Source organism: Camelina sativa, chromosome 18 (genome assembly GCF_000633955.1).
Source record: "Camelina sativa cultivar DH55 chromosome 18, Cs, whole genome shotgun sequence".
NCBI classification, from domain to species: Eukaryota; Viridiplantae; Streptophyta; class Magnoliopsida; order Brassicales; family Brassicaceae; genus Camelina; species Camelina sativa.
Genome location: NC_025702.1, coordinates 8,339,150 through 8,349,646, shown reverse-complemented (window position 1 = coordinate 8,349,646; position 10,497 = coordinate 8,339,150). Strand labels below are relative to the sequence as shown.

At 35.1% G+C, this 10,497-nt stretch overlaps 3 protein-coding genes across 9 annotated transcripts in view; 1 reads left to right on the top strand and 2 right to left on the bottom strand.

Annotated features, from left to right (window-relative positions):
- Positions 1-2,197, top strand: part of LOC104763241 (probable LRR receptor-like serine/threonine-protein kinase At5g48740) — a 5,034-nt gene extending 2,837 nt beyond the window's left edge. Inside the window, exons 11-16 of the mRNA XM_010486643.2 lie at positions 669-874; positions 988-1,114; positions 1,214-1,282; positions 1,371-1,560; positions 1,646-1,778; positions 1,868-2,197. Of these exons, the coding sequence (XP_010484945.1) occupies positions 669-874; positions 988-1,114; positions 1,214-1,282; positions 1,371-1,560; positions 1,646-1,778; positions 1,868-2,086 (944 nt within the window). The 3' untranslated portion in view covers positions 2,087-2,197. The remainder of the gene's footprint in view (positions 1-668; positions 875-987; positions 1,115-1,213; positions 1,283-1,370; positions 1,561-1,645; positions 1,779-1,867) is intronic.
- On the bottom strand, positions 2,107-4,285 carry LOC104760855 (pentatricopeptide repeat-containing protein At5g48730, chloroplastic-like). The gene is made up of 3 exons (XM_010483838.2): positions 3,872-4,285; positions 3,215-3,621; positions 2,107-2,985 (listed from the first exon to the last, which is right to left on the bottom strand). The coding sequence occupies exons 1-3, from the start codon at positions 4,283-4,285 to the stop codon at positions 2,271-2,273; spliced, it is 1,536 nt and encodes a 511-aa protein (XP_010482140.1). The 3' UTR covers positions 2,107-2,270.
- On the bottom strand, positions 6,113-9,313 carry LOC104760853 (protein XRI1-like). Of its 7 annotated transcripts, none has more exons than XM_010483833.2 (11): positions 9,050-9,312; positions 8,848-8,913; positions 8,202-8,257; positions 7,997-8,119; positions 7,774-7,910; positions 7,312-7,375; positions 7,127-7,229; positions 6,999-7,036; positions 6,833-6,916; positions 6,449-6,728; positions 6,113-6,353 (listed from the first exon to the last, which is right to left on the bottom strand). In XM_010483833.2, exons 2-10 carry the CDS (start codon positions 8,868-8,870, stop codon positions 6,454-6,456), a joined length of 903 nt encoding a protein of 300 aa, XP_010482135.1. In that variant the 5' UTR covers positions 8,871-8,913; positions 9,050-9,312; the 3' UTR covers positions 6,113-6,353; positions 6,449-6,453. The 7 variants fall into 7 exon arrangements, with proteins under 7 accessions (XP_010482135.1, XP_010482134.1, XP_010482138.1 ...); XM_010483832.1 differs by having other exon boundaries at positions 6,438-6,728; positions 9,050-9,311; XM_010483836.2 differs by having other exon boundaries at positions 6,113-6,728; positions 7,997-8,116; positions 9,050-9,313.

Genomic DNA, 10,497 nt, shown 5'->3' with positions numbered 1-10,497 from the left:
CTGGATATACGTTGTTTCTTTTTGGAAATTTTAAAGTATTTCTCCATTTCTTGAAGGGACCTGCAAAACAACAGCTTACAAGGATCAGTTCCTGAAACATTAGGAAAGCTGGAGAAACTTCGTCTCCTGTAAGTAAACATTAAGATCAAGAAGTAGCTTGTACATAACCATTTTCACACAAAGAATAATCTTTTTGTTACTTCTTCTCAGGAATTTAGAAAACAACAACTTAGTAGGCCCCTTGCCACAGTCTCTTAACCGGACGGGTCTGGAAGTCAGGTATACAGTTTCTGTCTCGGCATTTGCTAACAATATTCTGCTCAAGTGTTCATGGCATGACTGAAATTCTGTTTTATCAGGACAACGGGAAATCCATGCCTTTCGTTCTCTTCACTATCATGCAACAATGTGTCTTCAACAATTGACACACCACAAGTCACTATCCCTACCAATAAGAAACACAGGAAGCAGAACCGTATAGCGATCTTGCTTGGAGTTTCTGGTGGAGCTTTGTTTGCCACCTTCCTCGTCTTTGTTTTGATGTCGATCTGCACGAGGAGACAGAGAAACAAAGAAAGAGAGATAACCAGTATGTGAAGAATGCTTTCTCTTTGCCCCCACAAGGTTTTCGCTTTATGATTCTTACAGTATACCAAAATCTGTATCAGGAGCACAACTGAAGATGCAGAACTGGAACACTTCAAGAATCTTTTCTCACAAAGAGATCAAGTCAGCTACTAGGAACTTCAAGGAAGTAATTGGTCGTGGAAGTTTTGGAGCTGTATACCGTGGAAAACTACCAGATGGAAAACAAGTAGCGGTCAAAGTGCGATTTGATAGAACTCAACTTGGAGCTGATTCTTTCATCAATGAGGTTAAGCGCCCACAATGTCCTCATTAATTACTGGCCATATCTTAATGATGCATTAATCAAGTGATAAGAGTGCTGATATCTAAAAGTCTCCCTTTGTATTGTCAACCTTCTAGGTGCATCTTTTGTCACAGATCCGCCACCAAAATCTAGTATCCTTTGAGGGCTTCTGCTACGAACCAAAAAGGCAGATACTGGTGTATGAGTATCTGTCTGGTGGATCATTAGCTGATCATCTATACGGTATGAAAATCCTCAAGTATCTAGCAAAAACTCATTGTCCTTTATCAACGTCATCTTACTCACAAACATATAGCTTTTTGTGCTATCTTGGTTCAGCAGGTCCACGTAGCAAAAGGCTGTCAATGAACTGGGTTTCAAGACTAAAAGTTGCAGTTGATGCTGCAAAAGGTACATCTTCAACATCTGTAATTGGTATCATCATACTAGAACACAATTCCTCCTGGCGGATAGTAACATCTTTGTCTTCTTCATGAAGGATTGGATTACCTGCACAATGGAAGTGAGCCGAGAATTATACATCGGGATGTAAAGAGCAGTAACATACTTCTGGACAAGGATATGAACGCAAAAGTTTCAGACTTTGGCCTGTCAAAACAATTTACAAAAGCAGATGCATCTCATGTTACTACTGTTGTTAAAGGCACTGCAGGCTACCTTGACCCTGAGTAAAATCTACTGCAACTTCTCTCCGCATTCTTAATGTATTAACAGCTTAATTAGCTTATCAGTAATCACACTTTGTCATTCCAGATATTACTCCACCCTGCAGCTGACAGAGAAAAGTGATGTATACAGCTTTGGTGTGGTCCTGTTGGAGCTCATCTGTGGAAGAGAACCCTTAAGTCACTCAGGATCACCAGATTCTTTTAACTTGGTCTTATGGGTGAGAGAAACATGATTGTCTTTGTTTTCTCATCTCCCAGTTTTTAAGAACGCAGTGTAGTTATAAGATCAAAACACTGAAAAATGCAGGCTAGGCCAAACTTACAAGCAGGAGCATTTGAGATTGTGGATGATATCTTGAAGGATACATTTGATCCAGCGAGCATGAGAAAAGCTGCTTCGATTGCTATAAGATGTGTGGAGAGAGATGCATCTGGCAGACCGTCTATTGCAGAAGTTTTGACAAAACTGAAAGAAGCGTACAGTCTTCAACTCTCGTATCTAGCTGCTTCAGCACATACATACTGATAACGCACCACAAACAAGAGTAAAAAAAACATACTTGTTACAAATTTTTGTTTGTTGTTTGTGTTACAAAGTTTTGTAAGCCAACTCAAAATGGATTTACTCTCATACTAACTACCCTCTATCACTAGAACAAGGATATGGATACTAGACATATATATACCAGAAAATTGAGCTCTATTCCTCGCTAAAAATCCGGCTTCTTCAACACAACTTGGGCTTCACCAACAGAGTCAACAACACCATGAAGCTCTTTTACATGGGTAGTCATGCCACTAATTCTATACGCCTTAACCATTGTCCTGTATGTAACTTTATCAGGTTTAAATCCCTTCTTCTCCATGAGTTCGAGAACTCCTTTCATCTCTGCTAACTTTTCCAGCCTCCCATAGGCATCTACCAGACAGTTAAAGAACACGAGGTCTAACCTTATGTCTGAGTTCTCAATGAAACGCAAGACTCCCCCAATTTTATCAGCTTTACCAGCTCGTCCATAGGCACGAACAAGAGAACATAGTGTAACACAGCTTGGTTTAATTCTCTCCGATTGCATTAGTCTAAATAAGTACTCCATTTGTTTTAAGTCTCCTGCCCTCCCAAACGCATCAATGACCACATTGTAGGTGACTATGGTCCATGAATACTGATACTTCTGCATGTATTCCATCACAGCACTCATCTTCTTATAATTTCCTGATTTTCCATACGAATCAAGGAGTATATTGAAGGTTCTGATGTTGGGTTCAATCCCAGATCTCTGAAACTTCTCATAACAGTTCTCCATCATTTCTATTTGTCCATTTCCCCCAAAGGCTCTAAGAGTTGAGTTCATGGTCCAAGAATCAGGCTTGCAATCTTCCTCCCCAAGCATTTGGATAAGTGTTGATTCCATCTCCACAAACCTTCCAAAAACAAAAGAAAATATCTCAGTTCATGGATGCTTTGAACTAAAACATGATAACTGAAACCATATAATGGTTAAATTCAAGTATTCACTCCATCCCAACATGTTTAAACACTCCTTTTTTCGCATAAGTCAAAATGTTTGCAACCATGAAACATCAGATGAGATGGAGTGAGTACAAATTGATATAAACTAATGAAAATTCGAAAGGAAAGGGTGCTACGTACATTTTTGCTTTCCCATATGCATCGATGAGGGTATTATATGTGATTGTATTGGGTCTAATACCCTGTCTTCTCATATCAGAAATCAAATCCTGAACCTTATCAAACGCAAAAACCTGAAGAAACGACTTAATGAGGATGGAATACGTGTGCACATCCGGCTGACAGTTATGACTACTTTTCATACGTTCCAGAAGAGTAAACGCAGCATCAAATCGTCCACTCCTACTATACGCAGATAAAAGTGCAGTATACACTTCATGATTCACCACACAACCTTCATTAATCATTGCCTGAAATAGTTCATGAGCCTTCTCCGGCTGTTTGCATTTTCCAAGCATCACAATCAGCTTTACATATATGCCAACGTTTGGTTTGTACCATAGCTGTTCACGCAGTAGTTCAAACACCTACATATACACCAACATTATCTTATGATTAACGCACACAAACTCAACACTCAATCTAAAACCATTAAGTAATCATCCTTAACAGCTAATCAATATACAATCTGAAGCTACTATAACCATAATCTGAAATTATCAGCTTATCAACAAAATCTATAACCAAACATAGCCAAATTACTCAATTAGTCCATCAGATTCACTATCAATACCAAAATTAAAGGACGAGATAGTTTCGGAGAAGAAGAAATCAAACCTGAAGAGCAGATTCCCATCGGAGAGCTGTGATTCTTTCGTGAAGAGACTCAAGAACAGTCCTTGGAAGAAGCTTCTTAGATCCTTTCTTCTTCTCCATTACAGCCTTTGTAGCTTCTCTTCGTAGTATAATCGATATAGCCTTCCTCGAAGCCATCTTCGTGTTTGTATCCTCTTTACTCTGCTTAGAATCTCTCTCATTCGCGTCCTCCGTATTCATCAGCCATTTGCTTTGCCTCGTATCTCTAAGCGACGAGGAGGAACTATTGTTGCTATTATCTGAAGAAATTGTATGATTCGGCTCGCGTGGGGAGATGGAGATGCATCGTACTATGATCATTCTCTCCGTCGGTCGGCAGTTAAACGCCGTCGGGAGTGGTGGCGCGTGTGGAGTGGAGGTAGAGAGCGAAACCATTTGAAAACTATCCTCAGAAATTTTAAGGATCAGACATTTACTGAGAGATAAAGAAAAATGGAAAGGTTTATTAAATTTTGTTGGGCCAGGCCCAAAGTAACTAAAAGGAGATCCTTTGCGATATAAGAAAAATTAAGAGGGTGTTATTTAGGCTTTCACTCCATACACTCCATACTACATAGTGCGTACTAACATTTTAGTATGGAATAAAATGAACTGTAGTATGAAGTAAAAATTAGTATACACAACACCATACAATAGTATGCATAACACCATACGATTATGAATGGTAAAAATCAGACTATAGTACAGAGTGGTGTGTACAAAAGATTAAAAACAATTTTAATAATATTTTAATCATAATTAACTAATAATTGTTACAAAATATTTTTAAAAATTACAAATCAAAATCTATTATTTCGATTATCCCATAACATATTAGCAATATTTTCTCTTATGTTTGCCATATATGGTCTATCTTCTCTCTCGACCTCATCTTGTTCAGCCATATTTTCAAATAAAGGTAGATGTATATTTGAGTTATGTGTATATTTATTTAAATAATGCACATGATTTAAAACTACTAAAACTATAAACTAGTAAAATTCTCAAGTATCTACTATAAACTAAACTAAAAAGAAAATGAGGTGAGAAAATAAAACTTATGAATTTGAGATGAGATAAATGGTTGATTCAAAATAGTTTTCTAAGATTGAAGAGCTTCAATGATAAGATAAGAGAGTTCTCTATAGATTTATTTTTTGTTTTTGGGAATATGATTTTTTGCTGTGAATTTTAAAATTTGTGAATGTATATATATACACATTTTTGTAAAGTACAAAGAAACACAAGTTCAACCAATGAGATGAAAATATTTGGATTCAACTAGTTTAGAGCACGTTTTTACCCAAATTTTATTGTTGGTATGAAGGTTTTAAGGAGTAAACTGAAAAAATCGGACCAATAGTACAATTCACACATTATGCAGTTTATTTTTCAATTGCGGACTAGTATAGAGTTTTACTGGAAAAGTGCATACTAGTATGGAATGGTGAATGGTCAATTAACTGTGGAATAGTCCGACTTTAGTCCGGTCCGGAGCGTACTATTCACAGCCTTAGTTTTGTGATTTTTAAAGAGTTTATAAGTTTTGAAAACTTTGTTATTATTCAATCTTGAATTACAAAGAATATTAAAATCATGTGTTATTTATAAAAAGAATATTTTTACCATTCATAAATATTATTTAACCGCTCGTTTTAAATCAACTGATGCATCTCTTTCGCCAAATATTATTTAACCTCTTGTTAACTATATATTTTACAACCATTAAAAAGGCCCGTTAACTGCTTTGCAATTGCTGAAACGAGAATACTAATTGAACCCTAAAATGAAAAAGAAAAACTGTAATCATCACCAGATCAACTTATAGAAAGTTTTAAGTATATACCTTATGATCCTTATTATGCTTAGGAAATACATCAACGGTTAATAATAATATTTCATTATTTGCATTGATAATATTGTCTTCCAATTATTATTAGTTTCCCCCATATTGTCTTCCAAATTCCAGTCTTTTTCGCATCTGATATTAATATTTGTATTACTTGGAGGTTGCATCCAAATATTGAATACTTTTTTAATACTAATGCCTACTGGAATAGGAGGAAGCGACCTGAGATCTAGGAGAGAAGTTCCCTAGTCAACCAAAGCCAGACGAATGGAAACAACTTCCCTTCTACGAGATCGACCTCACGGCAAATCAGAACAAACTAATGGATAAAAAGATTTGCTTCTTTTACTTGTCCTATATAGCAGTCCAACCAGAGACATAACAGAGGTTTTTGGCTTTCATTTTCAGTTCAGGTAACAATAAGATCCAGAGACTTTATACAAACAAAAATTATCCTACCACATGGCTAACAGATTTTAAGTTCTCTTTCTTACTACACAGATACCAAAAGAAAATAGAACATGATTCATAATAAGATCTTGAAGAGTATTTAGCCGCTGTACCGATAAAGGCCCTTGACTGGAACTATATCCGACAAAAAGGATTTAAGGGCCTCTGAGAATAAGGCAAAAAGTTTAAAAGTTTTCAGCAGTGAATTTCAAACCTTAAAATACTTCCTATCAGCTTATTACTACTTACTTTGGCTCAGCTTAGCTTAGCCTCTCGTCCTCATTATCGTGATGCTTCCTTTTCCTCCTTCGGTGCGGATTTTAGTCTTCCCTACAACAGGTTTCCCAGAGAATGCAGAAGTTTGGATCACTACAGGCTCTTCTTTGTCTTCCTTTGGTTTTGATGGTGGATTTCGGATTTTCTGGTTGATGTCCTTGAGAGTCATACCACCGTGAACCCCACATGGTTTGATGAATGCAAATGGATAGATGATAGAAGATGGTAGCTTTGAAACCGGCCTTGAAAAAGATTTCCTACCTGCTATTACCAATTAACATTTTAATTATGTTTTGTTTCCTCATTTTGTCGCGAACTTAGTGTGTAACTATGAGACCAATTTATGACTAAATCATTGTATATTTTACCTTTAAAGATAACATTTGGAGAAGAACGAGTAACAGGCCGCTGAACTTCCCGGGTTTCTGTTTCTGGTGGCACATTTAGATACTCTGCAACAAAACACAGGGATGTTAGCAAGAAAAGCCAGAGCTAAAGCCAGCTATGGGACAGACCAAAGCAAAGAAATTTGACCTGAAATATCTACTTGGACATCAGGTGAACCAAAGTTTCTGAGATAGAACAAAAATTGTTATCAATTAATTAAGCAAATGGTGCTACTAAACATAACATAAGCAAAAAAAAAGAAGGTCGAAACATACAAGCCATCAGGTAGGGTTGGAGTCTCAGCATCATTTAAGCATTCAGCGTACCACTCTTCAGCATACAGATCAATTCCCTCGAAGCTTGAGGCAGAGGCGTCTTCTGAAAAAGAGACAATGAATTATTGTTTGAATGATAAATGCATTGGCCAGATTAACTTGGGGAAATTATAAGAGATCCCAACCTGAAAACCCTTCTATAAGCTGAGACCCTTCGGGTAAAAGCTCATCAAATGTATCATCTCTAGCCTGAACATGCATAGGAGAGACATCGATCAGAACATTAAAGAAAGTATCAGAACCTCATACAACCTCCTAAGCTATCCACTGTTTCTAAAATAACTTGCCACAGTAGGTACATAACAATTGAATAAGGCAGTCAGATACCAAGAAGCTTGAATTTGTTCTAGGAGCAAAAGAAAAAATTCTATGAAACCAAAGAGATATCATTTGCAAACGTATGAAATGAACATGCATCCACATTGCAGCATGTATGCAGTGTGAAAAACAATGATCTTTCAATCCTAGGTCTGCATCCTAACAAGTGAGCAATGAGTTTGGATATCAAGAACATATCTGCAATGCATCTCTGGACTGTGGGCATTTGGTGCATAGCTAAAGAAGAGATATGGGGTTTGTGTACTCACGCTTGATTTTAAGATTGCAGAGAAACTCTCACTGCTGAAAAGGGATGTTTCAGGTTGGTCTTCAAATTGTAACATCCGACGCCGCTTTAGAGCAGAACGTGTCTCACTATGCACTTCCAGTTTCCTGTTGGTTTCATCTGAAGCCAGACACATTTTGTTAGAAACCGTCATTAACTAGACATCAGAAATCTAACTGATGACATGAAAAAAAAGTAAGCACAACCTGTTGTGACATGATAACCCAAGTCGCTACACGCCTTCACAGGAGTGGTTTCATCATCAAACATGTACGAGTGATCTTCTTGGTTTAATGTGACTTCAGTCATCGTGCAATCAGGCACATCAGCTGTAGTTAAAAAAAGAGAACAACTCAATCATACTTGTCACAGTGCTGTAAAGAGTTACTTGATGTAAGGAAAAAAACTTACAGAAATGAGACTGTGGTTGGTGATTATAGTTCTCTTGCCAATTCCATGAGGTGCTACTGCAAATTACATGTTTAGAGACAACTGTTTACTAATCAATCTAATCAACTTGGAAGCTGGAAATATCTTTCAATCAACTCAAACTATGCAAATAGAGTAGTACATTGCAAACATCAAGCTCAATCACAACATCCCAACCTGAATCCTGACTCAAGAACCAAACATAAAACACCATTTCTGACCCCAAAAGAAAAGGGGCTTATGATTTGAGTCATCTTAAAGAGTAACAAATCCGAAATGATTGATGAAACGATTAATAAATGACCCCAATATTTTCATTAAGAAAACTCCACAAAACAAAAAAAAACATTTCTTAACTCACAATTAAGATGAAAAAAAATCCAACATTTCATCATCCGCATTAAACCCAGAAATCAAATCAAACCCAACAAATCAGAACCAAATCTAAGCGATTGCAGTCAAAACCCACATAAGCGAACACTCGAATCAGACTAACAAAACACAAAAAATCGAAGAATGCGAAACCAACCAAATCACACAAACACAAAACTAAACGAGAACAAAAAAATAAAAAAAAAACACATCAAAATCAAAAAAAAAAAAAAAAACAAATCGAGATGAAATCTACCGATCGTCGTCTCCGTCATCCATCGATCTTCTTCTTCAACTCCTTGCAACTTCTCCGAAGTAGTAACTAGCCGTTGCCCAGAAAAATGAAAGCACAAAAAAAAAAAAAAAAAAAAAAAAAAACATGCACGCTCCAAAGACCCAGAACCATTTTTATATATATATAAAAAAAAAAAAGCAGTTTTTTTTTTTTAATCACTGACCTGTGTGCTCGACTCGAGATATGTGCTTAGTGCTTAGAACCCAGAAGCAAAAAAAAAAATAAAAAAGTATTCTTAATAGCGGCGAGTTTCTCTCTCTAGGACACGCTGGTCAATATTTATAGTACTAGTCTCTCTCTCTTTCTCTCTGCGTCTCTCTATTTATGAGGAGAGAGAATTGCAAGGGAAGCTTTTTTTTATTTTTTTTTGGGTTATTAATAATCTGTTTGAGAGAAGAAAAAGAAGAGACCATTGCGAAGCACGCTTTCTGGTTTCTAGTTTCAATGTCGTCGTCGTGCTTTCCTCTTTTCTCGCGATTTTTCTTTACTTAATTTGTTTTTTGCAATTATTATTATTATTAACTACTTACTTTACTTACTACTACTAATCAAGTAATCATCATCATCATCAACTTTATTTTTCTTCATTGTGTATATGAATCTCTTTTTTTTTTTTTGGATATTTCAATATCCACTTTTTAGATTTTAATTTCCCTTAATTTCTGTTTTTTTTTTTTTTTAATTTGACTCTGTATTTACTGCTTCGTTTTGATAACACATCATAAATATATGTATAGTTAGGTTAGATCAATTCTGATTTTTCTGAGTCAGTTGTTAGTCACTTAAGGCACATATAAATGGGGGAAAATGTGTTATGATTCATTTCCAACTTTATGTTATTCTTCAAATGTGTATATTAGTAAAAAAAAAACAAAGTTAGCTAAAAAATTAATATTCAACTTTTTTTTAAAACAGATAGTGGAATAAACAGGAAAAAGGTTGTTTCTTTTTCTTTTTAAAACAATTTTATTTTTGTTCTTGATATAATTGTGATAGAATTAGTTTTTAAATAATTTATACGTTAACAAAAATATTAAAAGCGCAATAAATAAAATAATAAATTTTGATGAACAATAACTAAAAACGTTAAAATTTCATAATGTTTTAATTCGAGAAAAAAAAACAAAATATAATGTCTATTTTATCTTTTAAATATAAAAGTCAATAGACTCACGTTTTAAGTTCATTTGCGGATTTTTCAATGTAAATATTTTACATTATAATTATATATTTTAAACGTTAAAAGTCTACTATCCTCAGTTTGATTTTATTTATTTATTATGTTATCACTAAATATAGTGATTCTTCTTTATTATATAGTTGGTAGAAATATAACTCTTTTTCTCTCTTTTAAAAAATATTATGTGTTTTTAATCAGTTCCATGTCCTTGGATTATTTCCCACTATATCAATTTATTTAACTAAAATCTGAAAACCTTAATTGTTTGAATAGTATCCAATGTGTTATAAACTAAGTTAAGAAAAAAAAAAGTAATTTCGATTTAATTTATTGCTTATGTGACAAATCTTTTCTATAAACAAATACTTAATTTGTGGAAGTCCACCCTTTTAGCTCAATGGTTAACCAAGGATTAAGTAATGCTTATACAC

What these genes read in the sequence shown, in the direction of transcription:
- LOC104760855 (XM_010483838.2), bottom strand. Translation starts at nt 4,285, where the DNA reads ATGGTTTCGCTCTCTACCTCCACTCCACACGCGCCACCACTCCCGACG. An exon ending in GATGGGAATCTGCTCTTCAG is followed by an intron (nt 3,622 to 3,871) that starts GTTTGATTTCTT and finishes GTGTATATGTAG; the next exon opens with GTGTTTGAACTACTGCGTGA. An exon ending in GCATATGGGAAAGCAAAAAT is followed by an intron (nt 2,986 to 3,214) that starts GTACGTAGCACC and finishes TGTTTTTGGAAG; the next exon opens with GTTTGTGGAGATGGAATCAA.
- LOC104760853 (XM_010483833.2), bottom strand. Translation starts at nt 8,870, where the DNA reads ATGGATGACGGAGACGACGATCG. An exon ending in GATGACGGAGACGACGATCG is followed by an intron (nt 8,258 to 8,847) that starts GTAGATTTCATC and finishes TGTAATTTGCAG; the next exon opens with TAGCACCTCATGGAATTGGC. An exon ending in GGGTTATCATGTCACAACAG is followed by an intron (nt 7,911 to 7,996) that starts GTTGTGCTTACT and finishes GTCTGGCTTCAG; the next exon opens with ATGAAACCAACAGGAAACTG.